The 27,964-nt window shown below is 39.4% G+C and overlaps 2 protein-coding genes across 3 annotated transcripts in view; one reads left to right on the top strand and one right to left on the bottom strand.

The window, feature by feature from the left end:
• Positions 1 to 9,657, top strand: part of LOC132101181 (src substrate cortactin-like) — a 10,413-nt gene extending 756 nt beyond the window's left edge. Inside the window, exons 3-16 of one of the 2 annotated variants that reach the window (XM_059505899.1) lie at positions 2,188 to 2,274; positions 2,540 to 2,613; positions 2,990 to 3,119; positions 3,226 to 3,336; positions 3,406 to 3,460; positions 3,542 to 3,652; positions 4,147 to 4,257; positions 4,392 to 4,502; positions 4,645 to 4,700; positions 4,837 to 4,906; positions 4,976 to 5,124; positions 5,995 to 6,115; positions 6,484 to 6,552; positions 8,645 to 9,657. In XM_059505899.1, the coding sequence (XP_059361882.1) occupies positions 2,191 to 2,274; positions 2,540 to 2,613; positions 2,990 to 3,119; positions 3,226 to 3,336; positions 3,406 to 3,460; positions 3,542 to 3,652; positions 4,147 to 4,257; positions 4,392 to 4,502; positions 4,645 to 4,700; positions 4,837 to 4,906; positions 4,976 to 5,124; positions 5,995 to 6,115; positions 6,484 to 6,552; positions 8,645 to 8,781 (1,389 nt within the window). In that variant the 5' untranslated portion in view covers positions 2,188 to 2,190 and the 3' untranslated portion in view covers positions 8,782 to 9,657. The remainder of the gene's footprint in view (positions 1 to 2,187; positions 2,275 to 2,539; positions 2,614 to 2,989; positions 3,120 to 3,225; positions 3,337 to 3,405; positions 3,461 to 3,541; positions 3,653 to 4,146; positions 4,258 to 4,391; positions 4,503 to 4,644; positions 4,701 to 4,836; positions 4,907 to 4,975; positions 5,125 to 5,994; positions 6,116 to 6,483; positions 6,553 to 8,644) is intronic. The other variant, XM_059505901.1, reaches the window with a different exon arrangement.
• An 811-nt stretch (positions 9,658 to 10,468) lies between these two features.
• On the bottom strand, positions 10,469 to 27,896 carry LOC132101145 (SH3 and multiple ankyrin repeat domains protein 2-like). Its single transcript, XM_059505860.1, has 8 exons — positions 27,743 to 27,896; positions 21,597 to 21,721; positions 18,254 to 18,389; positions 18,060 to 18,140; positions 15,554 to 15,675; positions 15,305 to 15,419; positions 12,940 to 15,178; positions 10,469 to 12,109 (listed from the first exon to the last, which is right to left on the bottom strand). Exons 1-8 carry the CDS (start codon positions 27,894 to 27,896, stop codon positions 11,644 to 11,646), a joined length of 3,438 nt encoding a protein of 1,145 aa, XP_059361843.1. The 3' UTR covers positions 10,469 to 11,643.
• Positions 27,897 to 27,964: the final 68 nt, after the last annotated feature.

Raw genomic sequence — 27,964 nt, forward strand, 5'->3', positions numbered from 1 at the left:
TGTGTGTGTGTCTCTCTCTGTCTGTCTCTCTCTCTCTCTCTCTCTCTCTCTCTGTCTCTCTCTCTCTGTCTCTGTGTGTCTCTCTCTCTCTCTGTCTCTGTGTGTGTCTCTCTCTCTCTCTCTGTCTCTGTTTCTCTTATACTGGTGTATTTAGAGCAGAAGACCAGAAAGTGTTCCTCATCCTCGATGTGCTGTAGGTCACAGTGTCTACAGATCCTCTGCTCTCTCTCTGTCTTCCTCTCTCTATCTCTAGATCATGCTCACTTCATCTGTATTTGGAGAGGATTTGTCTTTCTTTAAAATGTTTAATAAATAGATAACTGGCCAATTTAGTGGTTCTATTGAGGGCCGAGTAACATTGCAGTTTATTCTGGAGGGCAAAATGTGCTTTTAGTGCTTGATCATGAGTGACTTTTAGATGTTTGTGGATATGGTTAATAAAAGGTTTGGGGTTGATGGACGAGTTGAAGAGCGAGTGAGTTCAGAGGATGAGGTTCTGCTGAGCTTTCATTGGCGAGGAGGGCTTTATATTGCACTGACTCTGGGTCAGACTGATGGAGGTGATGCCAGAACTGAACACATCTCTTCTGGATCTCCATGTTCAGCGGGTACAGGCCCAGCTCAGCCCTGCAGGCCGCAGTGGACGTCTTTCTGTCAACCCCCAGAATATTTTTGCCAATTTCCAATTGTAATTTTTCTACTGATGTTTTATCCCAATTTTTAAAATTTAGTACTGGTCCCCAAATTTCACATCCATATAAAAGAATTGGTTTTATTATTGAATTATATAATTTTATCCAGGTTTTAATGGGTAATTTTAAGTGTCCACATCGTGACTTTATAGCATAGAAAGCCCTCCGAGCCTTTTCACCGAGTGTTTTCACAGCCAGACCGAAGCGTCCCGAAGCGCTGATGTCGATGCCCAGATAGCTGTAGCTAGAGCTGTGCTGCAGGACCTGGCCTTTATACAGGAACTGCTGTTTGTGTCCCTGAGATCTGGCTTTCTTCTGGAACACCATGACTCTGGTTTTGTCCAGATTGACGGTCAGGGCCCAGTCGTGACAGTCTCTGCTGAAGGCCCTCAGGTGTGCGGGACAGCAGGACCAGGTCATCTGACCTCTGACCCCTGTAGAGTGAGGCCGGGCACAGTAGAGCTCTCCAGCGCTGACGCCAGGTCATTGATGTAGATGTTGAATAGAGTTGGGCTCAGACTGCAGCCCTGCCTCACTCCACGGCCCTGCTGGAAGAACGCGGTTCTGCGGTTACCCATCTTCACCGCACTTTTGCTGTTGGTGTACAGAGATTTAATAATGTCAAATGTTTTTCCGCCAATGCCAATTTGTAGGATTTTGTACAGTAGACCATCATGCCAAATTGAATCAAATGCTTTTTTAAAGTCTACAAAACATGCAAATATTTTCCTTTGTTTGTGGTTGATGTTCTTGTTGATTAGAGTGTGGAGAGAGTAGATGTGGTCGGATGTGCGATGTTTTGGTAAAAAGCCAATCTGTGCTTTATTTAAGATGTTGTGTGCTGAGATGTGTGAGACGATGCGTGTGTGTATGATACTGCAGAACAGTTTCCCCAACACACTGCCCACACTTATCCCGCGGTAGTTATTGGGGTCGAATCGATCGCCGCTCTTAAATATGGGGGTGATGAGTCCCTCAGACCAGATCTCAGGGAAGTGTCCGGACCAGAACACCAGATTAAATAATTTGCCTATTGTTTGAATCATGCTGGGACTGCTGAGTTTAAGCATTTCATTATTAATGTGATCTTGTCCACATGCTTTCTTTAATTTAAGATTTTTAATATGTTCTAATATTTCAGATATTGTTATTGATTTATCTAATGGATTTTGATAATTCTTAATAGTTTTTTCCATGTCTTCTAGTGTTTTCTTTATTTTACTCTGAGGTTGGTTGAGGTCGGCCGGTTCAATTTTTTGATACAGATTTTCAAAGTAAGATTTCCAAATTGTGCCATTCTGGAGTGAAATCTCTAATTTGGGTTTTTGGAGTTTTTTTATATAGGTTCCAGAAAGTGTTTTGATCTATTGAATCGTCAATTTCTTCAATTTTAGTTTGAAAATATTTTTCTCTTTTTTTCCACAGAAGTGTTTTGTAGTTTTGCAGACAGTCTCTCTCTCTCTCTCTCTCTTTCTCTGTGTGTGTGTGTGGTCAGGTCATGTGGAAGGCAGCCGCTGGTCAGTCCGTCTCTGTGTCCGTGGATGATGGAGGAGATGATTGGGAAACCGACCCGGACTTTGAGGTGACAAACTCTCTCTGATTTCCTGTGCATCACTTCTCAAGATATGCTCATTCATGTATTATGTGTTTTTGTCAGTGGATGTAGATGAAAATGCGTGCAGTGTTTATTTGTTTTAAGATATAACTCAAACTAATCACAGGGTGTCTTGTGAATGTGTGCATCTACCTCTTTCTGCACATTCATGCACATTTCAACAGTAATGTTTTCTCATTCTTGCTAATGTGGGGTTTTTTTTTCCATGTCTCAATTTTTCCACCAAATACAGAATGATGTGTCAGAGAAAGAGCAGCGCTGGGGTGCCAAGACTGTGGCCGGCTCCGGACATCAGGAGCACATCAAGTTAGTCAACTTCTTAAAAACAAAGCATCTCTCCTTACAATACAAGTCTGTACTTTATATCCTTGCAGGGTAAAATAAGAATTTCTTTCAAAAAAAAGAGAAAGAAAATACTATATTGCAGAAGCTGCCTAAAGACTAATCTCACAAGCTAGTAGTTTTTTTTCTTTAGGACTGAACTCATTTATTTATTTTTTTTCCCAGTCAGTTGCATAAAAAGTAGATTGGTTTAATTAGAATTGAAAAATAAGTCTTCTAAACCCTAGTTGGTGACAGTAGCTTTTAACATAGAGACTAGGTTTATATAACTGGCCCCAGCTTTCCTCTTGAACACGATGATGATGATTTACAGAATATAACTTCCTCTTGTGTTTCTCAGTATTCATAAGCTGCGTGAGCGAGTGTCGTCTGAACACACTGAGCTGAAGCAGAAGGAGCTGGAGCACATGCCCAAGGCGTCTCACGGATACGGAGGAAAGTTTGGACTGCAGCAGGACCGCATGGACAAGGCAAGAGGCTTCGCTCTTCTGATTCACTTCTCTGACGCAGCGGTGTTCCTTCATTCATCAGAACTGAAGTGTGTGTGTGTGTGTGTTTGTGTGTGTGTGTGTGTAGTCGGCCGTGGGACACGAGTATCAGAGCAAGCTGTCCAAACACTGCTCCCAGACGGACACCTCCAAGGGCTTCGGAGGTAAATTCGGCGTGGAAGCGGACCGTGTTGACCAGGTAAGTCCTCAGATCTTCAGTGGAGTGAGTGTTTGAGCGCTCAGATTCACAGTCTGTGTCTTCCTGCAGTCTGCCATGGGCTTCGAGTACGCTGGGAAAACAGAAAAACACGCCTCGCAGAAAGGTGCTTCCCTCTCTGTTTAAGATCCGGTGTTCCAGTGTTGATTGTGGTGCAGTAAGAGCCGCTCATGTTGTGTTGTTTCAGACTACGCCGCGGGGTTCGGCGGGCGCTACGGGGTGCAGGCGGATCGTGTGGACCGCAGCGCCGTCGGCTTCGATTATCAGGGCAAAACAGAGAAGCACGAGTCACAGAAAGGTGTGCTTTCCTCTCCTCAAAGACGTCTCTGGACGTATGGTGATGTCCCGAGCCGATTAAGCATTTGTCTAATTGATCGTTATCGGCTCTTCTAAGTCCAGCGATCCGTTAGCTGTGATTCCAGTGTCGTGCAACAGGTGGCGGTATACACTTTGAGCAGTGCACTGCCATTAGAAAGAAAAGACACTGAAATCTGCTTGAAATCTCTTTCTTTGGACTGATAGACTGCCGTTCTCAAACATCATGCTTTTTAACTTATTCCTGTTTACGTAGCAATTAATCTTCTTATTGTATATATAATAGGGTTGTGCTGACAGATGATTGTATTATGTATCAATGATTGTCAGAGAGATACTGTGGCTGACAGCAAGATGATTATTACATCTAAAATACAAGAAGTTTATATCAGTAGTATCATATTAATAATTATGACCACATGTGTTTCTGTTAACAATGTGTGCCATTGTTACATGTTCACATCTACAAATCTACAGATTACGCTAAAGGATTTGGGGGGAAATTTGGAGTGGAGACTGATAAAGTGGACAAGAGCGCCGTGGGCTTCGAGTACCAGGGAAAGACTGAGAAACACGAGTCTCAGAAAGGTTTGTCTCGCATCTCTCACGCCTCACTGTTTGAGGTTTACAGTACAGATACACAGAAGATTTCAGTTGGTTTGGCTAATACTACATGTGTTTTGTGACCGTCTCTGTCCTGTGTTGTGTCTGGTTTGTGTCAGACTATGTCAAGGGCTTCGGAGGGAAGTTTGGCGTTCAGACGGACCGTCAGGATAAGTCTGCGGTGGGATGGGATCATCAGGAGAAACTGCAGCTGCACGAGTCACAGAAAGGTAAAGACACCACACTCTGTTTGAGGCTTGTATTGGTTTGAACGACATGAATTTGAGTAAACAATAACTGAGTGATCCTTTTCTGTGTCAAATATTTCTTTAACATGCACTACACATGCATAATGTTCCCCCATTACTCCAGATTATGCCAAAGGATTCGGAGGGAAGTACGGTGTGCAGAAAGACCGAATGGACAAGGTACACTGATCCGTGATCAGATCCTTACAGATTGTAATCCCTCAGTCATTCGAAATTACATGACAAAAACTGTTGGTATTTATGTAATCGCTTACATTACTCAGTGTTTGACTGTAGTTTGTGATGTTGTGTTCAGAGCGCCGGCACGTTTGAGGAGGTGGAGAAGCCCAGCGCGGCGTATCAGAAGACTCGTCCTGTGGAAGCAGGTCAGGACAAACACACACACTATTATAAACTAATCACAGTGTAGAGGTTATAGCATGTGCTGTGTTCAGCTGGCAGCGGCGCTGGAAGCATTAAAGCTCGCTTCGAGAACATTGCGAAGCAGAACGAAGAGGAGGACAGGAAGAGAGCAGAAGAAGAGCGCGCTCGACGACAGGCCAAAGAGAAGCAGGAGCAGGAAGAGGCACGCAGGAAGCAGGAGGTAATAAATAATGACTGATAATAAACTATACCATATCACTAGAGCTGGGTATCCCTACTTCCATTTCTCCAACGAGTCCAAACATTTAGATATCTACCATATTTATTCTGTGTTAATTGCTGCTGAATACAGGAACAAATGATTTCCGATTCCCAACCCTATATCAGAGCTGGCCTGAAATAAATCAGATTTCTTCTCTGAACTCTGTCCCACAGCACCAAAATAAAGAGATATGAAGATGGTGGCAGAACAGAAACTGTGCATGAAACACGTCTGTCATTAACTTGTCAGATCTCAATGTGACAGTAACACAATAATTGTACCTGTACCACACTTCTTTTAAAATTTTAATATGTAGTCTAGTTTTAAATTAATCACAAATGGTTATTGTTCACTGTGATAAATATATAGAAGTATGTGTGTGTCTTGTATTTATATATATATATATATATATATCTATACACGCACAGTACACACAGATGTGTTACATAAATTAAAACTTTTATTTTTTGATGGGATTAATTAACAGAACTACTTCTAATCTAGTAGTAGATTCTTTTGATTTCAAATCAAAGCGATTCAGAAACTCACCTTAAATAGATTGATCGTCGTGTGTGTGTGTGTGTGTGTGTTTAATGATTAACAATAGATAAGCTTTCTCGATTGCTTTGATAATGATCATTGACTCTGATCATTTTCTCTTTTGACTCTGACTAGCACTTATGCATCCTTTAACAAACTTTAGCTTGTTCTTTATCATTGTTTGTGTACACGATGCATGAATGGCACAGGAAGTGAGTAGCAGCACAAAGCAGAATACTGTGAGATCATCATGTGATGTGATGCTCTGTGTTGTGTTGTGTTGGTCAGGTGGAGAACACTGCAAACGTGTACGAGGTGGAGCCGGTCTCAGCAGAACCCACATATGAAGAAGCGCTCCAGGAAGACCTGTACCAGAACCCTGAGCCGGACAAGCAGGACCAGACCGCAGGTGCGCTCCTGACACATCACGTCAAGTTAACACAATCTCAAGAATGAGCAAGTCCAGTGTAAACATGTGCATTCATCTTACAGTCTGTGTTTGTCCAACCCTGACTGACTTCATCTGTGTGTTTATACTTCAGATGATTTATTATCAGATCCGTAATTAAAGATAGCTATGATAGTTTCCACCGTTCTACTGTATTTAAAGTGAATAGTGTTGTCTTGCTTTTTGTAACCGTAACAATTCAAAACAATGTAGTTAATTGTTGATATTTTTCTGTCAGTTTGAAGTCGTTTGAAGCTCCTGTTTGTGCAGGTGTGTGTGTTCTCTCAGTGCTTCGGTGACACGCGTGCGTGTGTGTGTGTGTGTTTCAGGGGCTCCGTTGTATGAGTCTGGAGAGGATCTTGGTGTGACGGCCGTGGCTCTGTATGACTATCAGGCTGGTGAGTGACGGATCTGAGAGACTTACAGGATCATAGTATTGCACTAAACATTTCTTAGTGTGTTTATGCTGTATGTGAGAGGCCTGACACCAAAACTTCTGCTATACCAAAATTAATAATAAAAAAAAAGTAAATGGGTACATTATGGCTAGATATAGTATTTAATTTGTATAAGATTTAAAAGAGAGAAATTAATTTAACTCATCATGCATGAAAGTGACAGTCTCTCTATTTAATAAATGCATTAACAAATTTAATATATTTGATAAATGCTGTTCATTAAACTTTATATTTATAAAAAAAAAATCCTGAAAAATAAAGTGTATCATTATTTCCACACAAAATATGAAGCAGCAATTTTTTTTTTACATTGATAATAATCAGAAGTGTTTCTTGAGTCAAATAAATTGTAATGATTTCTGAAAGATCATGTGACACTGAAAACTGGAGGAATGAAGAAAATTCTGCTTTGCATCACAGGAATAACAATGCATTTTATAATATATTAAAATTAGTGATGCACCGGAATGAAAATTCTGCGCCGAAACCGAAAATTTAGGATGCACTAGGCCGAAAACCGAAACTGAAGCCGAAAATGGCTTCTTTTAAAAACGTATATATATATATCTTGGATTTAATGGATCTGAATTGAAAAATCCCAATATAATAATCAAACTTTTATTAACAGTTACATAACAAAACATAAATTTTTTTTTACAATAAATATAAATAATAATTATTCTTCAAGTTTTATGTTCCATCAAATAAAATAGCTTTTTAAAAATTGTGCAAAAAAAATCCAATTTTGGAGATTTTTGCAGAACAAGTTGCAGACAACTTTGGTGTCCTCTCGTATAGGGCTGTCACTTTTGTGAAAAAAAAATCCTGTTCGATTTTTGAGACATAGGCAAAGTGTTCATTGAATCGTTAGTAAATTGCCTATATTTGGCGTTGATCCGTTTTTCAACACCAAATATAGTAAATCCACCGACAACTAAACAGGCATTAGGGCGAACGTAAAGAGGGCGCTTGAGACACGCACAAGTCAGCAATGTGGACTGCCATAACATCAATGAAAAACATTACTGAAGGCTACATTGATATTATGCACTAATAGGCTCTGTGTGTGTGTGTGTGTGTGTGTGTGTGTGTCAGAACCTGCAGTTGCTGTGTGACGCGCGTTCGCTGCGAGCGTATAGTGACGAGCTGGACGCGCTCCGAGAGAAGGCCGTTAAAATCGATTCCCTGTTTTCGTTTTCGAAACTTGTGTTGGTTGGTCCGATGGATTGTGCAGCTTTTGTGACAAGCTTTTTTTGATTGTGACAGCCCTTTGACATGCTTAATCTTTGATAGGCAGACGCGTGATAACAGCTCGACCGTGAGAGAAACCTAAGCGCTTGCTCGCGGATGGGAGGGCGGGTGACATTCATTTTCGGTTTAGGTTTTCGGCTGTTTTTTTTATTTCGGCCCGAAACCGATAATGCCATTTCGGCCGAAAATTTTCGGCGGCTGAAATTTCGGTGCACCCCTAATTAAAATTGAAAACATTTTGTATTTGTAAAAATATTTCACTATTTTTTTTTTTTACATTTTAAGATAGTTATTTCAAAATCGTCAATAATTGTAATGTTTCCAAACTTTTAGAAATTTTTTTTTTTACAAAATGTTTTACAATATAAGATATATATTTTAATGTGCTAAAATATATATTTTTAATAATGAGTGATGGGGCGTGGCTCGTGGGTGTGGTGAGATTTTCCTTCTTTTTTTTGTCTCCAGCTGATCTCATATATATATATATATATATATATATAATTTTTTTTTTTTTTTCTTGAGTACATAAAATAATACTGTAAGTCTAAGAAATCAGAATTGCAAGATATAAACTCAGTTGTGACAACAACAAAAAAGTCAGAATTGCGAGATAAAAACCCCTCAAATTACCTTTTCTTTTTTATTCAGCGATGGAAACGAGCTTCCATAGTGTTGCTCTTTCTACTTCCAGATTTCACAGGTCCACATGTAGCTTTGTTTGCATAAAACATGTTTGCCTCGAGAAGGCATCATGTAACGTGCCTCTGTTTGTCTGCAGCGGGTGACGACGAGATCTCCTTCGATCCGGACGACATCATCACAAACATCGAGATGATCGACGAGGGCTGGTGGAGGGGCGTGTGCCGCGGCGCATACGGACTCTTCCCGGCCAACTACGTCGAAGTCCGACAATAGACTCGCTCCATGCGCTCTCTCCTCGTCAGACGTCGTCCTCGAGTTCATGCTTCCAGTCCATCATCAGCCCTGCTCTCTCTTCTTTCACTGTAGCATATCGAGCGTTCCTCTGTCATTCTGCTTCCTTCAGATCAACTCTCACTTCCCGTTTCACATCAATAGGTGTGTGCGCTTTACTGGATACAACTGCCATTAGAGATTTTATGAGTTTATTAACTCAAACACATACATCCACATGAAATAAGAGACCAAAGATCTGAGATCTTCTGGCATGTTTTAGAGAAATGATGTAATTTGTCATGAACACAGGCGTCGCCTTAGAGCTGCTCCGTATGAACACTTTTAGTTAATTTCCGTGTCTTTTTGAAGTGTTGGGATTAACTGGGTTAAGTTTGAAAATATAAATGCTCTCAATCAATGAAGGCCAAAATATAATGACCTAATCGTTCACTGCTAAAAATAACTTTAAAGGTATTTAAAGGGTTGTGTATTAAAATAAGTGGTTAATGTCTTATGTGGCGTGAACTGTATGTCTGATTTGCATCGTCTCTCGTGCTTCGTGTCGATTTGTCTGTAAATTCTTGACAGGCTCTTGATGTGGTGGCAGATTGATGTCGATTTTTCTTTGAGTGCATGACATTTTTGTGACGCTGAATTATTTCGAATGATCTGGTGCAGAGGAGTTAATTCTGTTTAATGGCTTAGCAGCAACTTAGGATACAATCTGTGTTTTGCTATTTTAGTTAAGTATGTTTTTCAAACATATTGTCTGTGCTTATCTATACTGGCTATCTTTACAAGGTTGTTTTATAAGAAATATCATTTAAGAATAAAAAAATAAAACTAGTATTTTTCACAATCTGTTATGCAGCCACACGCTCCATGTCTGAGTCTTTATTTCTCTTACAGTAGTTTTCATCAAGTGCATGTTTGTAAGAAGCATTGATGCACAGGAACAGAGCTCAACTCCAGCAATATTTCTTTCTTTCAGTTTTGTTTGCAATCCTACTGTTTTATTGGTCACTGCAACAAATTACTGATTCCATTTAAGAAGATCTTACAGCAACATTAACCATGTGAACACAAGTCTTCAAAGTAAAGCAAAATAGGTTGAAGAAAAAACATAGCTGAACAATAAGGGGTTGACAATTCAATAGATAAACCAGCAGATTGTTTTATCAGGTCAACATTGTGCTTAAGTGATGGGGTACATTATCTAAATATATACAGAATGTATTATCCATAGTATAAATATATTGCTTTTTTTGGATTTGCTATATTAAGAATCAATATATACCCATTTTACTCAAACATTTCTCTCTTTTTTTTTTTTTTTTTTGGTAAACCACACTTAAGTGGGAAGCAATACCATTAAAATTGCATTTCGAAAAGGCAATATAATAATATAAATCGAAAATACTCTTATTCTATTGTATGCTATCCAAAGATGATCTGTTTTCTAAAATACCTATTTTCACAGTAGCAGCAGTGTATTGGCAAACCTTTGCCCACATTTAAAAAATATTGTTCTATATTCACTCATACTGAGAGTCACCCCTCAGAATCTCAGCAATGAGTAATAACTATATATATATATATATATATATATATATGTGTGTGTGTGTGTGTGTGTGTGGGAGAGAGAGAGACATTACCACTGCAATGAGTGCACTGGCACATACAAAAATAAAACTTTAAAAAGTAATAATTTACTCAATATATATATTGTATGTTGTCTAAGAAACATGGTTCCAAGTTTAATAATAACTAAACCTGATTAATACAGCCTCTTGTTTACTGTCTGACAAAGAAAGAAAACCAACCGGACTCGGGGAATCTCCAAAACTGCAGCTCACATTAAAATAAGTGACTTTTCATTTAAGTCCAAGCTTCTCTTTTCAATATCTTATTTATATTATTGTGAGCTATTCCTCTATGCATACATTTCATTTTACAAAATAGTTTTGACCTCATTCCTTCTGTTTAAACTCCAGCACTTACTTACAGTCCTCAGCAACCTCATATTAACATCAACATTCATACAAACAATATCACAATTAACAACCAAGTCACAGTATAAAAAAGCTCTGTCGCTCCATTAATGTTAAGCTTTTATAGATGATATGTGATCCATGGCAGCTGATAAGCACAATAATTACACCTGATTTATGAGCTATGCCATAAGCTCTCATTAAGATCATTCTTCCTCTCAAGCCTCAAGTTTTTAAATCTCTATATCTTGGCATATCTGCAGTAAGAACACAAAAAATATCCTTTTTGTTTGGGGAAATGGTAGGAAAACCGTATGTGTATTTAATTTCAGCTCATTCAGTCTCATGAAAATCAAGAAGGATCAGGTATCAAGTGTGGCTTCACTTGTGCCACCATCCCTTGCACTTATCATGAATGTGTGGATGTGCCCAACATTTATTAACGATGTGAATACATGTTCATCTTAAAGCCTGAGTGAATTGAATGTTTTCAGCTAGCAACAGTGCTTTTCTTGGTATCCATGTTCTCTGCCACATACAGAACGCTTGCAGAAATCATCTGAAATTAAATTTTCCCAGAAATAGCTGTATCAAAGGTAAAATAACAAAAGGATCTCCGAGCTCTGCTTGTTAGAGTTCTTAAACTCCTGACATTTAAACAGAGCTTTTGATGGCAAGAACAAGTCCTCCAAGTGTTTCTGAGTGCAGTTCTGCGTCTATGGTACTTATTGTGCCTCTGACAACAATAGAGGGAACATCATCCCACGATTTCCAACAGAAGCATCACAGATAGACTGAAAGAAGTTAGAGAAAACAAGGGATTGATCAAGCCATTATCCATGCCAAGCACTCTACAGAGGGTTTGCACCCTTTATCTGTCCATTAGAAGTTTGAGACCCCTTTCAATGTTCATCCGGTGGCCAACACGAGTAACACCCAAGTCTACAAGATCTTCCTTTTGGAGGTTGGGAAGGTGGGTGCCGTCGATCTCATTGTCCAAGAAGGCCTTCTTGTGTTCCTGCAAGTTGAGGCTTTCAAGCCAGTCGGCTACATCGTGTTTGGTCCAGAGTAGGACAGGTTTGTCAGCAAAGGGCTTGTCTGAAGCCTGAAACAGTGTGAGAGGGGACGGTGACTGACTGCTGACTGAGCTGGGGCTGTAGCATTGCTCTGCATTTACAATGGGAGATGGAGATGGAGGTCTAAAAACATTTATTAATGTGGGGGAGGCAGCAGAGCCTGGGAGAGAGGAGCTATGCCCGGATTCTGGAGGAGGCGAGGCTGGACTGGAAGCCTGAGGTGGCAAGTGTCTCTGTGTTGAGGCTTGGGCCATCCACTCTCTGAGAACACACAGACATGCAGAAAGAGAAGTCAGATGCAGAACAGGACGTGGGACTCATTAAGGAATAAAGGAAAGCTCGCTGGCATCATCCAACAACAACATTTACTATGTCAAGGCATGTGGCTCAGAGGAGACCACTGCACTGTCAAGTCAAAGCAAATGAACAGATCACTCAATTAAGTTCAGTGTTGAGACACCTTAATATCATTATTAATACTCGTGAAACACGAGTGTCCAACTTACCTTGTCCCACTTTTTATTTTATTTTTTTCATTTTAGTCTGTCTAAAAATTCATGAGATAAACATATTGAGAGTTTGTAACCAAAATATCTTTTTTAGTTTCTGGACAAACAAAGAGAGATAAGGAGATAAGATTACAGAAGAACTGCATGCTGGGATTTTCTCAGTATTTTAAATTCACCAATTCATATATTTTTACAGAGGTCATGACTCTTAGTGTATCTTAATTTCATTAAGTAAGTAAATCAAGTAGGTTTGTCCAGGTCTGGAGAGACAGTTCAGGGTTCTTTAAAATTACAGGCAGGTGTGTCCTGAAGGTTACCCCTGCAATAAAAGATTACCTCATAGCTGGAACATTTGGCTGAGGTTTAATCTTATTTCACTTGTTGTCCTCAATTTACTCCAGGAGTGTCCAATCTACACATTCTAGTTCTAATCCACCAGTGATCTGTTTTTTTAAGACAGCTTGAAAATAACTAGAGACGAGACACTGTCCTAATAATGACCACATTGTTCTGATCTCATTTTCTTATTTTGTTCAGGAATGTTGCACATGGGACAGACTAGGCTGTTAATGTGCGGCTCACCTTGATCCAATGCTTTTGGATCCTGCAGGTGGTGACCCTCCCTGGGTTGGAAATCTGTCCTTGTTCATCTGCTGAAGTTTAGAACTAAGCTCATTGATCACATTGCATTTAGGATCTGCATTGAGGGGGTTCGGGAGCTCATGGGGTTCCCACAGTTTAGTGCCTCGCTGAGCAAGCTTTTTGCGAAGCTCAGATTGTGCTCCACAACCCAGGGGTGGTGGAGGGGCTGGTGGTGGCTGTACGAAAGACTCTATGCTCTCATGTATCAAAGGGTCCCTGTAAAGTGCATTGCATTTATTGATTATGGGCTTCATTTTTTGCTTTGATGGAACAGGTGGTCTGTCCATCGAAAGAGTATGCCCATCTGCATAGGCTATACATGTGTCATCAATTCCTTCTGATGAAAGAGTAAAGATACTGGACACTGTAGAAATTGTACTATTGATGTCAAAGTGAGGGTACCCATTGTTCCGACTGTCGACTTCCTCGATGCCTGAGTCTGTGACTGGCTCAAACATTTCTGGAGGTGGTGGAGGATAGGTGTAAAGAGTCATGGAGTTTACAATCCCCGAAAGAGACTTGGACTCCACACTGTCAGTGGTAGAAGCACGTGAATGATAAACAGGTCCTATGGTTGCATTATTCTGTTTCTGTTTGAGAATCTCCACTACCTGGTCCTCAGGAACATCAATGCTGTTGGCAAACTCCAGAGGTGGAGGCAAGGGTTCAAACTCCTCATCAATATCCACCGAGGTCATTGGGGGCGGAGGAATGGTACAGGTAAACCTGACAGGCTCCTCCACAGAGGTGGCAGAGGTGACGATGGTCCTCGTATGAGGTGGCTGGGAGTTGTGGGCTGTATGTTTGATGTTGGAATCAATGGGTGCATTGTCCATTCCAGGGGACTCTTCTTGTTCTAATCTATTAGGCTGACTGTTTACTTTTGACTTGGCCCTATCTTGTGTGTGGACCATGAGGAGCCCTGCTGACTGCTGTTGTGATGTGTTGTTGGAGTTCTTTGACTTCTCGGATGGATTACTTTCCTTTGCCTTTTCTGTTCCGTGATTAGACTCTCTTGTGTGTCTAAACAAACCTCCACAATCTTTTGCTTGAACCACTGCAGCTGTGGCAACAAAGTTGGCTTCAATATTTGAGCGTAGCTTGGTGTCTATGAAGAGTGGCTGGTTGAGGTTTGCTCTGTGAGATTCTCCTTTAGGTGGAGGAAGAGGGGGTTGCACATGCTCCTTCAGAGCTCTATTACTTGCAGCTAGACCCAGAGCCAATTGTGGACGAATATCGACGAAAGTCTTTCCTGATGTCTGGTTTTGGAAATCTCCATCATTGAGACTGATGGGACCGTCTGTATTGGGGCAGCTCCCGGTGTGTGTTGTGAAGGGCTCAATTGTTGGTTCTGGGATGGTAAAGTCAGTCATGTTGCCTCTGCTTCCAATTTGCTGCAGCTCTAATAAAGAAGTTGGTGGAGCCATAAGCTTTTGTAAACTCTTATCGCTGGAAAACATGCCTTCATCTATTGACATAGACTGGCGTAAACGAGGGGTTGGGATAAATGGATCCTCATCTCCGAGATCCATTGACAGGAACCCTAGGGAGTTCTTGTGTGCTTCAAGACGCATCTCACGGTCACGTACTGCCCCTGCAATAGCAGCTGCAAATGGGTTGCTCTTTATGACACTGCTGTCTGGATGTAGTTGGTCTGGCTGCTCAGAGGTGCTAGTCTCAATTTCCATGCTACTTCCTCGGCTGCTTTTGCCACTACTGCTAGTCGAAGGCTCTTTGACAATGATTGTTGGTATTGGGATTGAACATGTTTTCTCAGAGCTATTCTCAACATTTGGCTGCTTTATCAATGTACACTTCCTACGAGCTGGTTTTGGTGGGATATACAAAGTTTCCCCCACTATGTCTGAATATGGGTTATGGGAACACATTTTTTGCTGGGCAGCTGAAGGAGTTTGACAGTCATATTGTTCAAAGTTTTGACGATGGTACCCGACTAGATCTCGGTCTATAGTGTGGCATCTGCCTGTTGAGTTCTGTATGTAAATGGACTGGTTGGGCTCATATCCTTGTACCATAAGAGTACGGGGGTTGTAAGGTGGGGATGGAGGAGAGACACCTGGAGGTGGGGGAATATCCTCAGATGTGTCAGGCATAGAGACACTTCTGGTGAACTTAAGCAGTGGAGGTATCAGGAGCTTCTTTTCTTCTCCTGCGATTCCTTGGGAAAGGAAAGCACCTCAATTAGCTGTTTAGCTTTGGCTTATTTTTTATTTATTTATTTATTTTTTACAGTAACATCTTTACATCTTCAGTTGAGCATCTAAAGTAGCAAGGATATATTTACCAATGGACTTTTGTCTCCTCATACAGCTTTTTGGCACACAAACATAACTTCTATGGGATCTTCCAGGAACACTAGGGGAAACTACAGCAACTCCTGACCTTTCAGATGTGGACGGCTGTAAAACAGATTGGTTGATAAGAGCTTAATGTACACAAGACATATTTATGAATAATTATGCATCATGATTATAATATTAACGTGCTGTTCATGTTTAATTAATTTGTTCATGTTCATGACAAATCAACTTACATTAAAATCAATGTGTGAGGCCAAAAAGCGACTTGAGGGGCGGGGCTTGATCGGGGCAAATTTGTCCAATGATACCTTTTCATGTACAAACTTCTGTGGCATCGTGGTCTCTTCAAATTTATCTGCAAAAGGCAGAAATGTCCAAGGGACAGAAGAAAAAAAATGGCAGTCCATCTTTAACACAGGCATCCTTTTTCAACAACAGTTTGGGGCAATTTGTTCACAGGGATACAGCGTGAAGGAAAAAAGTATGTAACAACCTTAGTGCTTGCACTGTAGTAAACAATAAATAATGATAATTTTCAGAGCCATGGACAGCAACACAGCTGAATCTAATCTAATATTATGATAAAGAAAATGAAAAACACAAACTACAAGACAACAAATACTTGTTTCACATTTCACTAAAATAAACCTCTATTAAACTGTATTAAAATAAGAAATATGATTTTAGATTACATCTTGATCTTTTAAACTTATTTTAAAGTTTGTTTTGTTTTATTTAAAATCATTTGTGGTCACCTTGCAGAGATTAGTTTGGGTTGAGAGCCACTGATGCTGGATTAGCTGGCTAGCCAGGTAAATTTCAGGTTAGTTTGCACCAATCCTGGGTTTTAGGTACCATGTTAAGCGGCTTGGCTTTTAGCAGCATTCATTGCCTTAGTAACTTTTACTCCACGGCTGACCTGCTCCGGGGCAGATTATGTTCTGGGTTAAAGATCTCAAACTGAAGTTGGACCAATCAGATGTGAGAAAAGTGACAAATGTCTGACACAAATCACTCCCCCAGTTTATCTTGCTCCAGATTAAAGGTCACTAATGCAAAAAAAAAATAAATAAATAAAATAAAATAAAAATGTCTGGTTTAATGATAATTACGGAGTCATTTTATGATTTATATAATTATTATAATTCATATTATTATTATTTTTTTATCTATTACACACAAGCAATTTTAGTTTAGCAGTTATTATAAATCGTTTATTGAAAATTCATAATATTTTCAAATGTATAAACTAAGTTAACAAGTTTCACTTGTCGCTGCACTGACAGAGCAAGATAATTTATTTAATTTGTCTTCCTTCATTTTTCATATGATGTTAAATTTGTCAAATTCTTAAATCTCTTAACCTTTAGCAAAACCTTTAACCTTTAGTTTTGAATCTCGCTGGGTCTCTCGCGAGAAGTAAATCAAACTTGCTTTGTGTTGCAAGGCTCGTGATTGGCTGTTTGCCAGTGATGTCACACATTCATGTGCACGTGCTCCACAAACTCAGGATCAAAGCTTGAGTTGACAAAGAAAGTTGATGAACAGCATCATGGTACCAACAAAGTCAGATTGGAGAGGTTTGGTTTTGTCAACTCAAAACTAATCCTGTAACTCTGAATTTGTTCAGCTACCATCATGGTACAGGCCCCAGCTCTGTCACATCAAAACAACAACACATAAACAATCAAAACTAATGAAAATTTTAGTAGCATGAATTTTCACTTACATAACATCCTGAACCTCATTTACTTTGTTTGTTTGATATTGGCAATGTGCACATATTGGCTGGAACGGTCTACAGATGTAATCATAGTATCCACAGACCACTCAGATCTGATTATTTAAAAAATCCATAATATTCCTGGAGTCAATGTCATCACAATAATGTGATGCCATGTTACAAAACTCAAAATTTATCGTTGCATCAGTTCTTGGCTCCCCTATCAAAATTGGGTTTAGGAATAAAGAAATATTTTTATTCACAGTGCAATAAATAAATAAGTAGACACTTCATATTGCACCATCCTTCCCACACAGCAACAAACACACAGAGAAAGGATGAACCACAAACAAATGCCTCATGATTAGGTTCTTTTGAAAGTATTATTCCCAGTTCAATGAAAGTAAGCTCAATTAACAGTGGCATGATGTTGAACTGAACTGTCACTTCATTTATCCAAAACATAAAAAATAAAAAAAAGCACTGGATTTCGGGAATTAAACTCTTGGGCTGGAAACAGGCCAACACAGAAGTATAAAGCAGCTTTTAGGGATTGTTCAGATCACTAACCCTAATCAAAGCAATAGTAATATTGATGCTTGACTTAACAAACACTACTCATAAGAAGTGAAGTGACATTCAGCCAAGTATGGTGACCCATACTCAGAATTTGTGCTCTGCATTTAACCCAATCGAAATGCACACACACAGAGCAGTGAACACACACACACACACACACACTGTGAGCACACACCCGGAGCAGTGTTCATCAGCCCGGGGAGCAGTTGGGGGTTCAATGCCTTGCTCAAGGGCACCTAAGTCGTGGTGTTGAAGGTGGAGAGAGAACTGTACATGCACCCCCCACCCACAATTCCTGCCGGCCCGGGACTCGAACTCACAACCTTTCGATTGGGAGTCCAACTCTCTAACCATTAGGCCACGACTTCCCTAAGAGAATTCTCACAATAAGAGAGAATTTATTGTGAAATATCAATGATTTATCAGATTTATCTCACCTAATTCTTCTAGTTCAGATGTCATGGACTTGGATCGCATTGAGAGTGCAGTTGTCGGGGCTCTCTTGGGTGGAGGAGGAGCTACGACAAAAAATTACATTAAAATAAACTTAAATTCTATTTTTGGTAAGCCTAATAAGAATGTCAAAGCAGGCCGTTTCCATCCATCACGCATACAGTAAAGTGTTTAGTACCTTTTTTACGGGTTTTGCCGTCTTGTTCGGGATTTCTGCTCACCGTCACCACTTTGAGGACGAGTCGGTTTCCTCCATGTTTAATCATGTTAACGACCTGTCGGTGCCCCATCTTCACCACATTCTGATGGTTGACCTGTAAGAGAAATCACACTGCTCAGGATGTTACTGGTCATTATGTTTTCTGTTTGAGGTTAAAGGATCTGTAGATGTTACTACTGCAGCTGCAATGTTGCCACCTGTGTTGAGTTTCTTAATGCATGTTCCTGGTCTTGTGAATTATTTAATGAACAAGTTATTCCAGTGGTGCCTGCAGACTGACCGGAGAATATTTAAGCAATTATGGCATCCGTATATAAAATCTCACACAAATTAATCATTCTTCCGAGTCTGTTCATTCCAGTGAATTAGCCAAATCATTTAGCAAAATGGTCTGAAACAATTTGTGATCCAGTTTGATCGCTCTCTCTTTCTGAATCACTGCACTGAAACAGTCAGTGAAATGGCATCAGGACACTTAAGAACCAACAGGGTTCTGGATGAAGAGGACAATGAATTACAATCATCCTAAATGAAAGGCTTTAACTTGTGTATGTTCATTACATGTAGGCTGTGAGAACATATGGTTATTTGACCTGATTTCTAAACGCAGTGCTGGCCAACCTACATTTGTATTACAGTTTCAACCCAATGGCCAAGTTGAGATCCAAGAATATCTTTAAAAGTCAAAATAATTTGATTTAAACAAGATGACAGTGAAAAAATACACCCTAAATTTCAAGACGTTCTCATTTGGATCTCTTCTTTATCAGGATAATAAAGAGCATTCAACAGTGAAGATGTAAATAGATGGATGAGAAGAGAAAATATTCATTTGACCAAACAAACAAACCCAATTCCACTAAGAAACGCTCACTATAAACATTCTCTGTGAACTCAGGGTTTGATGTAGAGTTTGTGATTAACGTGAACATCTGCAGTGGGCAGCCAATCACACGAAACATGGAGAGAGTCAGTCTGAGGAAGATATCAATCCATGAATAATTTAGTGAAACATTTAATTTATAAAGGTTTACTTACATTGAGCTTAAATAGAAGTAAATGTAAGCTAGTTGTTGTAACCACTTTATATATTAGTTCTAAAGTTTGTTTTATCCATATTAAATTAAAAGCTTAATATTAATTGTGAAAATATGATTTCTCACACTGAACAGACTTCGGGAGTCTCAAATTCTGTCACTGTGAACTGCTTTAGAGCTGGTGATTTAACAGGACTCACAGAAGTGTCACTTTGTTCCAGTTATGGTTTGAGATCTCCAAAAAAAACAAAATCTGCTCAAATGAGTTTTGTTGCATGAGTTATTATGGCAGTGAACGCCAAAGAAAAACAATCAAAACCTAAAATGTAATTTAGACTCCCTTTGTGAGCTGGTTCTCAGGCAGGTCTTTTTCTCAATATTTTCTCCCACTTTAGTTTAGGGACCAATTCTTATTATTAAATATGACATTTGCCTCAACATACGCCTATTTTGCTGCTTATTTATAGTTAGTAAGGTAGCTATTACATTTATGTATGGAGTAGGTTTAACTGATCTTAAATATGATCATGCAAAATAAGGCATCAATATAATATATGCTTTATAAGTGGTAATAAAGAGCCAATATGCTAGTCATATGCATAGTAATAAACAACAGCAGTGAGCAGTGAGAACTGGTCCCTAAACTAAGTGCTACCCAATATTTATAGAGTGATTCATTTTTGTACTATGTATTAATGCTTCAGATGCAATTGTAATAATTTTTATTTATTTATTTATGTATTTTTAAATATCATCAACGCTTTCCTTCTTTAAATTTCCAAAAGAATTATTAACTGAACTTGTAACAAACCAGAATAAATGGAACAGGAACCAGAATCTACACATTTCTTTTGATTTCCATCCCTACAGAGACGCAGAAAGATAACAGCTTCATGTAATGGTGTATTATGGTGACCTGGAGGGGACATGTTTGGTTCACTTAATTTTGTCCTGGCCATGACATATTAATTCGTGGGAATGTGATATTAGGTTTTGGCCACGAGATCATTTTGTCAAAGTAATGACATCCTTATGTCATGGCCATGCAATGTAAATAAAGTCTTGCTAAGGCTTATGGTAAGAGAAAGCGGATTTTTCTTGTGGCCATGAGTTTATGGGTAAACAAACCTGCGTTACCATAGCAACAATGAATTATATCAGATATGGATAAAACATTTTTATCCATCCCACAGTCTTGTCAATCCTTCAACTGATTGTGTCCTTTTTATTTAATATTTGTATATTATTATTATTATTATTATTATTATATCAACTGGTTAGGGACATATTTTTATATTAATTGTGTATCACTTTACCTAATTAACATTCTGTATAATTATGCTAGTATTTGCCACCATATATTTTGCAAATATTGTAAACACCTAACAATTATGAACATAAGGTTTTGACTAGAGCTGAAGATCTTTGGCCGAACCCAACAGGACCCGACGAGTTCGGTCGGGTTCGGGCTTAATTTATATTTTACACAGGCTTGAGCTTGCGCTCTGATTTGGTAAATAAGCGGTCATGTGATGTGTTTTGATTAGCACAAAAAGATGCGAAAGGGTGCTGAGTAGGTGACACGGAGGCTTGCCTCTAGCGATTACGTTTTGGTTGCACCAGCAACTAAAGCAAAGTGGTGCGGAAAAGTTTTGACCATGTTTATAATGAGAATAATGAGCCACTGGGTTATATTGTTGGACGCACCATCAGTGAGCGCTGGAACGCGCTGAAGACATCTACAGTGGATTCAATCATTTTCCTCCACAAAAACATGTAGCCCTAGCCTAATCTTGGTGAGTAAAGGTTTTTCTAATTATAACTAAATATTAATTGAGTCTTAAATGCATAATGTAGACAGAGTATATACACTAATGTTGGCATTATTCTTTTATTAAATTTCAGCTGCTAGTGGCAAAGCAAATCCGGTATAGCCTTTATTTTAATTTCATTATTGCCAAATACCCATCTTAATAAAAAATATTTAATTTGTTGAAAAAGACTTGTTTTTATTGGTGCATTGGCCTATTTATAGTGCTGAGATGTTACGATGTTACAGAGGACTTATTTTATTTCTTTGTTCCAACTTCCAAGGGACCTAGTCTACGTTAGTCATGAAATAAGACATTCCCCAAAGTAATATCTTGTGGCAAAGACATAATATCACATTTCTATGAGTTAATATGACTTTCCCATGACAAATAGAAGTGAGATGAACATGTCCCCTTCCAGGCACCGTAGTGTACACTATGCAGGGCTCTCACCTCGATGAGAAAGTCTCCCGTGCGGAGCCCCATCTGCCAGGCGCTGCCGCCCTCATCCACAGACTCCAGGTACTGCAGCGCCGGGAACGCAGGAGTCGGGATGAACTCCTCGATGGGTATGTCTGCTGTGGAGCCCAAAAAACAATGGAGCCTTCGTGTTATGATGATGCCAGCATCACGTGATGTCTGATTCATCTCTGTTGCATGCTCTTAACTACAAACAAAGTGCAATCTGACCCCAAATGAACTCAGAAAACTAAATTAACACATACACAAAGAGAAAAGGAAGCTACACAGGAGTGGGTTTTTACTTAAATCTAAAAGCCACTGTATTTTTCACATGCGAGATGGTGTAGATTTCACTGAGTTGCTCTTTCCCTTCCGCCAGCTATACACAAACCAGCAGTGACACCTGACAGTTCCCATAAATCAGCCGCAGTGAACAGAAGATCCCATTGCTTCTCGGAGGCTTCTATAGACTGGAGTTTCACTTTACATTTATGCATTTAGCAGACACTTTTAGCCAAAGCAACTTACAGTGCATTCAGGTCAACATTTAGCTAATGTGTTCCCTGGGAATCGAACCCACAACCTTTTGCACTGCTAACGCAATGCTCTACCACTGAGCCACAGGAACACTTTATTGTGATGGTCCCTTTAAAGGGAAAAGGAACTTAAAAGAACATTATTTTGTGTATTTGGTGTAATATGGTGTTGGTGTTCATGCATTTTAAAGTAAAAAAAAACACATTATTTTCCACATACTGTACATTATTGTTTCTCATCTATGCCCTGCCTTTCTGAAACTTGTTGCTTTTTACAAAGCAAGGTGTGCTGTGATTGGACAGCTATCCAGTGCATTGTGATTGGCTGAATGCCTCAAGCGTGTGATGGAAATGTTACGCCACTTAACATACTGTGATGCATGTCCCGGCACGAAAGCGATGAAAGGGTCCTCCCACCAGTGCTCACTGCCAACCGGGGGCCATAGGAGAACAGCGAATGTTGAGAAATGCTTATTAAATGGTAAATATTTGTCTCAAATTTCCTGCTGCCAACAGGTGGCGTTATGATTATAACTGAATATTGGCATGTAGATGTCTTCAGCCCAGGACTCTTACCAAACATGTGAAGTTTGGGGCAGATTGGACATTGCACGTTTAAGTTAGTTTAAAACAAGTAATTTCCTGTTGCCAGTAGGTGGCACTATAACTATAACCAAATAAGAGCATGTAAATATCTTCAGGCCAGGACTCTAATCAAACTTGTTAAGTTTGAAATAGATTGGACATTGTATGCACGAGTTACAATAATGCTCTGTTTCACTGCATCACTAGCATGCTTTAACACTTAGCTAAGTGTTGCTAGCATGTTTTAGCATGGTTCAAGAATGTTGCCAGCCTATTTAACACTTGTTCATGCTTTCTTTTATGTTGCTAGGAGTCCATAACAGTGTTAAATATGTCACTTCTTGTTGCCAGCAGGTGGCACTATGACTATAATAGAATACGGGCTTGTTGTTGTGTTCAGGACAGAACTCTTATCAGACGTGTGAAGTATGGGGCAGATCGGACATTGCTTGCCTGAGTTACAACAACTTCCTGTTTCATAGTTGCTATCATGTTTGACAATATTTCTAGCATGTTTAGCATACAGTGGCATATTTTACTGTGCTGCTAATAGTGCATAACAGTGTAAAGCATGACACTTCCTTTTGCCAGTAGGTGGCGCTATAACTTATATGAGCATGTAGACGTCTTCAGGTCAGACCAACATGTTCTGTGCTAGACTAACTGAGACTTATTGCACTTGTATACTGACCGACTTTATAGAAACAGACACTGGCATTGTAGGCTACTCTCACAGGAAACAATCCTCATCCTCTGTAAAATGTGCTGCACACATCTGAATATTTGGTTTGAACTGTTCTGGAACAGTGTTGTAAATACAACTGAACCACTGATTTCTAGTAGTGTCCTCTTTTGGAAGACCAAAGTAGTTTTGCTTTCACAATGAAACAGCGTCTCCTTGACATGGCAGCGGCAGCAACACCGAGAATAAAAGTTACACCTTCTTTATTTGTGTGAATATTTGCGCGGCATTACAAATTTTCCCACACAGTGACGTAGACATGTGGGGCCGTTTAAACGAGGCATTTTAGGATGGGTGTGGAGTTTTGTAAAAAATATCTCTTTGGGTTTGAGACTTAAGTCTTCACAACTTTACAGATCTTCTTTATGCACCAAGAATATTAAGGTAACACAGTATCGGAACTCGAGAGCTTCTTGAACTTGTCGTATTAACATTCGTATTTGTAAGTTGAAATTTACACTCACAGCTCTGATGTGAAAAGCTGAATCTTTCAATTTGCAGACACAGACAATGATCAAAACACCTGTTTTGAATCATAAGTTTTAGATTAATGGTTACAAATGTGTAGAATTACATTTACATAAAGAAAATGGCATTCACAAATGTTTACGACATATTTACTTTTGCACTTTACTTCAGTTTCATTGCACAACGTGAAGTCGGCACTTACAACCTCTCAGATCTGGCAGTAAAAGTTCAAATCCTAGCGCTCACTTTTACTACTCATTTTGCGGTATTCAAAATGGGGCTTTGTTGCGAATGAAAACATTTTATTGGTCGATGCCCGACCAATGAACAACGCCAGCCATCCCGACTTGCCAAGAAAGACATTTGTGTTTTATGCATATGTATCAGTTATTTGTAAAACACTGCAAACTATTTTCACTGAAAATCCTTAGTTTTTACAGGATTTTAAGAAACTAGATTAATTTTGTCATTCAGGTATTGTCTGGTAGACAAATAATGCAACATATTTCATATGTTAATCCTATTACATATTGTAGAGTAAACTCGCTGTACCAGAGCAGCTGAGAAACAGTTGTGACATGCTTTGAACTCACCGCCACGCGATCACGTGGTTCATGGAGCTATCAATAGTACTAAACAAATTGCACTGTCAGTGAATGCTGTTTGAATGGGATTAATCGGGAAAGACAGCAGTTTCACTATATTTGCAGTGATTTCTAGTAATTATTAACACATAATATGCATTGATTGTGCATGGATATCTATGCTGACTATGCTTAACAATAGCATCTTATTCCGGGGAATGAAACAGCATTCGTGTTCAGCATTTAGAAGTTGTGGCCTAATGGTTAGATAATTTGATTTTTAAACCTAAGGTTGTGGGTTCAAATCTTGGGCCAGCAATACCACGACTGAGGTGTCCTTGAGCAAGGCACCAAACCCCCAACTGCTCCCCGGGTGCTACAGTTTAAATGGCTGCCTACTGTTCACTGCGTGTGTGTGCACTTTGGAGGGGTTAAATGCAGAGCATGAATTCTGAGTATGGGTCTCCATACTTGGCTGTATGTCACATCACTTTCATTATGTTCTTGTACTCATTGGCAGTCAAATGTGAAAAAACACCTTAAGTGTAACTTTTAACCAATAAATTAATTGTACTACATTTTAGCTCAGTCCTGTGTAGTTAATTTGAGGAGATTATGGTACTAAATAATATGCGCAATTATTATGATCTATGAAGAAGAGTGAGGGTGAGAGGAGGAGTACACGGAGAAGGAGGAAGAGGAAGAGGCAGAGGCTGAGGAAGACCTGAAGCAGGAGGAGAACGTGTGCAAAGAGGACCAAACTTATCAAATTACATTCTTGCAACACTAGTGGACCATGTTGTGAATCACGGATTGATGCTGAGGGAGGCTGGACTGAAAGTTCAGACAAATCTTAGCAGATATACAGTGGCATGTCATGAGGACTTTTCGACAGGAAAACAGGTAAAAGAAAATCTGTCTACTAGAGCTGCAACTAACGATTATTTTTCCTGTCGACTAATCTAACGATTATTTTTCAGATTAGTCGACTACTCTAACGATTATTTTTATTACAATAAATAATTTATCTAATGTTCTTTTTTTGATTAGTTAATGAATCCTTTGGATAACTTTACAAAAAAAAAATTATAAGTACAACTTCTAATATAATATTTCAACCTTTATGCATTTTCAACCAATGTGGTTGAAGTTTTTACAGTATACAAAAATAAAGAGGCAAAGAAAATTATTTTACTTTGGTAAATATGAGTTTACGATAGCGCTTATAATTAAACCACAGTAGCCACTAATTTACAGTTGTCTGAGACGTCATGAAATGTTCTTTAGCATCACAAACCATAAAAAGTAGTCAGGGTTCTGCTATGGTTTAGCATGGTTTCCAGAGATCTGGAGCTGATTCGGGTAGCTCAGTGTTCTGTGACTGTTGTCTCGCGGCGCGCTGTCTTTTAAGGGGCCGTTCACATATCACGTCTTTTGCACGCTCAAGTTCATTATTTCCAATGTAGACGTGTGTTATGCGCGCTCATAATGGAAGCAAAACAGGCGCGTCCGCACCGCATTGAGTTAAAAACATCTCAACTTTTCAGAATGCCGCAAGCGCACCGCAGGTCATGTGACAAGAACTAACCAATCAGCTTCATCCTTTCTCGTAACAATGTTGAAAGCTCAGCTAAGATGAAGGAACAGCTTATCTTATTTCCATTTATCCTTTGCTGAAATTTCCGCGTCTTCAAGGAGAGAGCACGTCATGGTTGCTTAGCAACGACAGCAACTGCCCGAGCGCTTTGGAAAGAAGGAGAAAGCGGCACGCCTAGCGTTTTCCACGCATTTTTACCCGCGATATGTGAACGGCCCCTAACGCGTGTTCGAAACCCGCGCCAACACAGACTTACTTTATTTTTTATTTTATCCTTACTTCAGCCGCTACGGATGATCATACCAATAACTTGTAATCTTTACAAGAATATCAGAATCATGCAATGAGCAAGTCTGCGTTTATTAGACACTAAATATTATCACATCAGTTTGTGCTTTTAGAATCGCCGAATCTGCTGCAGTCGTTCCATCACATCTGCAGCAGAGACCTGAACCAGGAAGTTGGTCACCAGATCACACCGTAAGCAGTTAAACCGTAACACCGGAGAGCGCCAGGATGTTTTCCTCTGAGGTGCTCGTGCTTCGCAGTTGTGCTACTGTGATACACCATATCGGTTTTGCAAAGGGAACAAATGGCCATTTTATTTGGCCTCTGTTTAAAGTATTCCCATACTTTTGATAACAGTGGTCTCTGTTTTTGTGATAGAATGCAACTTTCTCCATTCCCAGTATGCCATTATGCGAGATGTAAACAGTGTGATGCGTCAACGAATTTCACGCACGTTGACAGATTTTTGTAATCGATGACGTTGACGCGTCGTTGCAGCACTACTGTCTACAGTTACAGTAATCAGCCGCTTATTGTATGCACCATATCAGCACTTGTGATACCCCTTGACATTGTACAGTAAGTTACATGTATTATTCTCTACGTAGGATTGAGGGTCGGGAATGACAAGGAGGAAGGGATCCCATATTCAAGCAAGAACGAGAGAGAGAGATAATAAACATGGTTTTGGCAAATAATGCTATCAGGCTCAGAGAACTACAAGCAAACATTATCGGTGACCATGCCATTTTCATTGACAAGTTTTCACATTCAGATTTTCAACCTCTCTTTCAACTGATTAGCTACTGATTTATCTCCATACAAGAGCTTGTAACACTCCAAAGAGAAAGAAAGCCTTGAAATTGCATCGTATGTCACCTTTTACACATTCGGTTGACTATAGGTAACGTTAAAATATATTGCATTTAAATATAATTTCAAATAACACAATACAGTTAAGAATATAATCAAGTAGTTTGCATGTGCTTTAGTATGTTAGTCAACATCTAAACACGACAAAGGTTATTAGAACAATTATTCAAAATAAAATTACATATAATTTTTTTTTTAAATGTTAACAACATCTTGACATCTATTACAGTGAACTTTTAAAAAAGTCTGCTTAAGTGTGTTAAAGTCATTTAAGTGGTAATTTATTTCATTAATATTACATTTAAAGTACACTACAGGTGCACGTACAATTAAGTGATTAAATGAGCTCTGACATGATCATTTCTAGTCTGAATGTTTGTGACAGTTCTTCATCACTGTGTGTGACTGACAACCAATGTTTCATGATGATGAAGATAAAGGTGATGATGAAGATGAGGTCTCACCTTTAGCTCCTCGCAGCACAAACCCGAAGCCTTCGTTCTCCTGCTTCTGTAAAACCACCGTTTTCTGCTCGGTCACACAATCGCTGTGGAGGAAATGACTCGCGTTATTCAAGCCCTTCATCATCCTCCTCCTCCTCACCGCCGCGCGGTTCATCATTACACATCATCTGTATCGATCGGTGTCGATCACTCGGTGATGAATGACGATGATTCGATGATCAT

Source organism: Carassius carassius, chromosome 23 (assembly GCF_963082965.1).
Source record: "Carassius carassius chromosome 23, fCarCar2.1, whole genome shotgun sequence".
NCBI lineage: Eukaryota > Metazoa > Chordata > Actinopteri > Cypriniformes > Cyprinidae > Carassius > Carassius carassius.

Bases quoted from the DNA above. Each gene is read 5' to 3' on its own strand.
- LOC132101145 (XM_059505860.1), bottom strand. From the start codon at position 27,896: ATGAACCGCGCGGCGGTGAGGAGGAGGAGGATGATGAAGGGCTTGAAT. The intron at 18,141-18,253 runs GTACTAAACACT...TTTTTGTCGTAG, and splicing joins CGGCAAAACCCGTAAAAAAG to CTCCTCCTCCACCCAAGAGA. The intron at 15,420-15,553 runs GTAAGTTGATTT...TCTGTTTTACAG, and splicing joins CCTCACACATTGATTTTAAT to CCGTCCACATCTGAAAGGTC.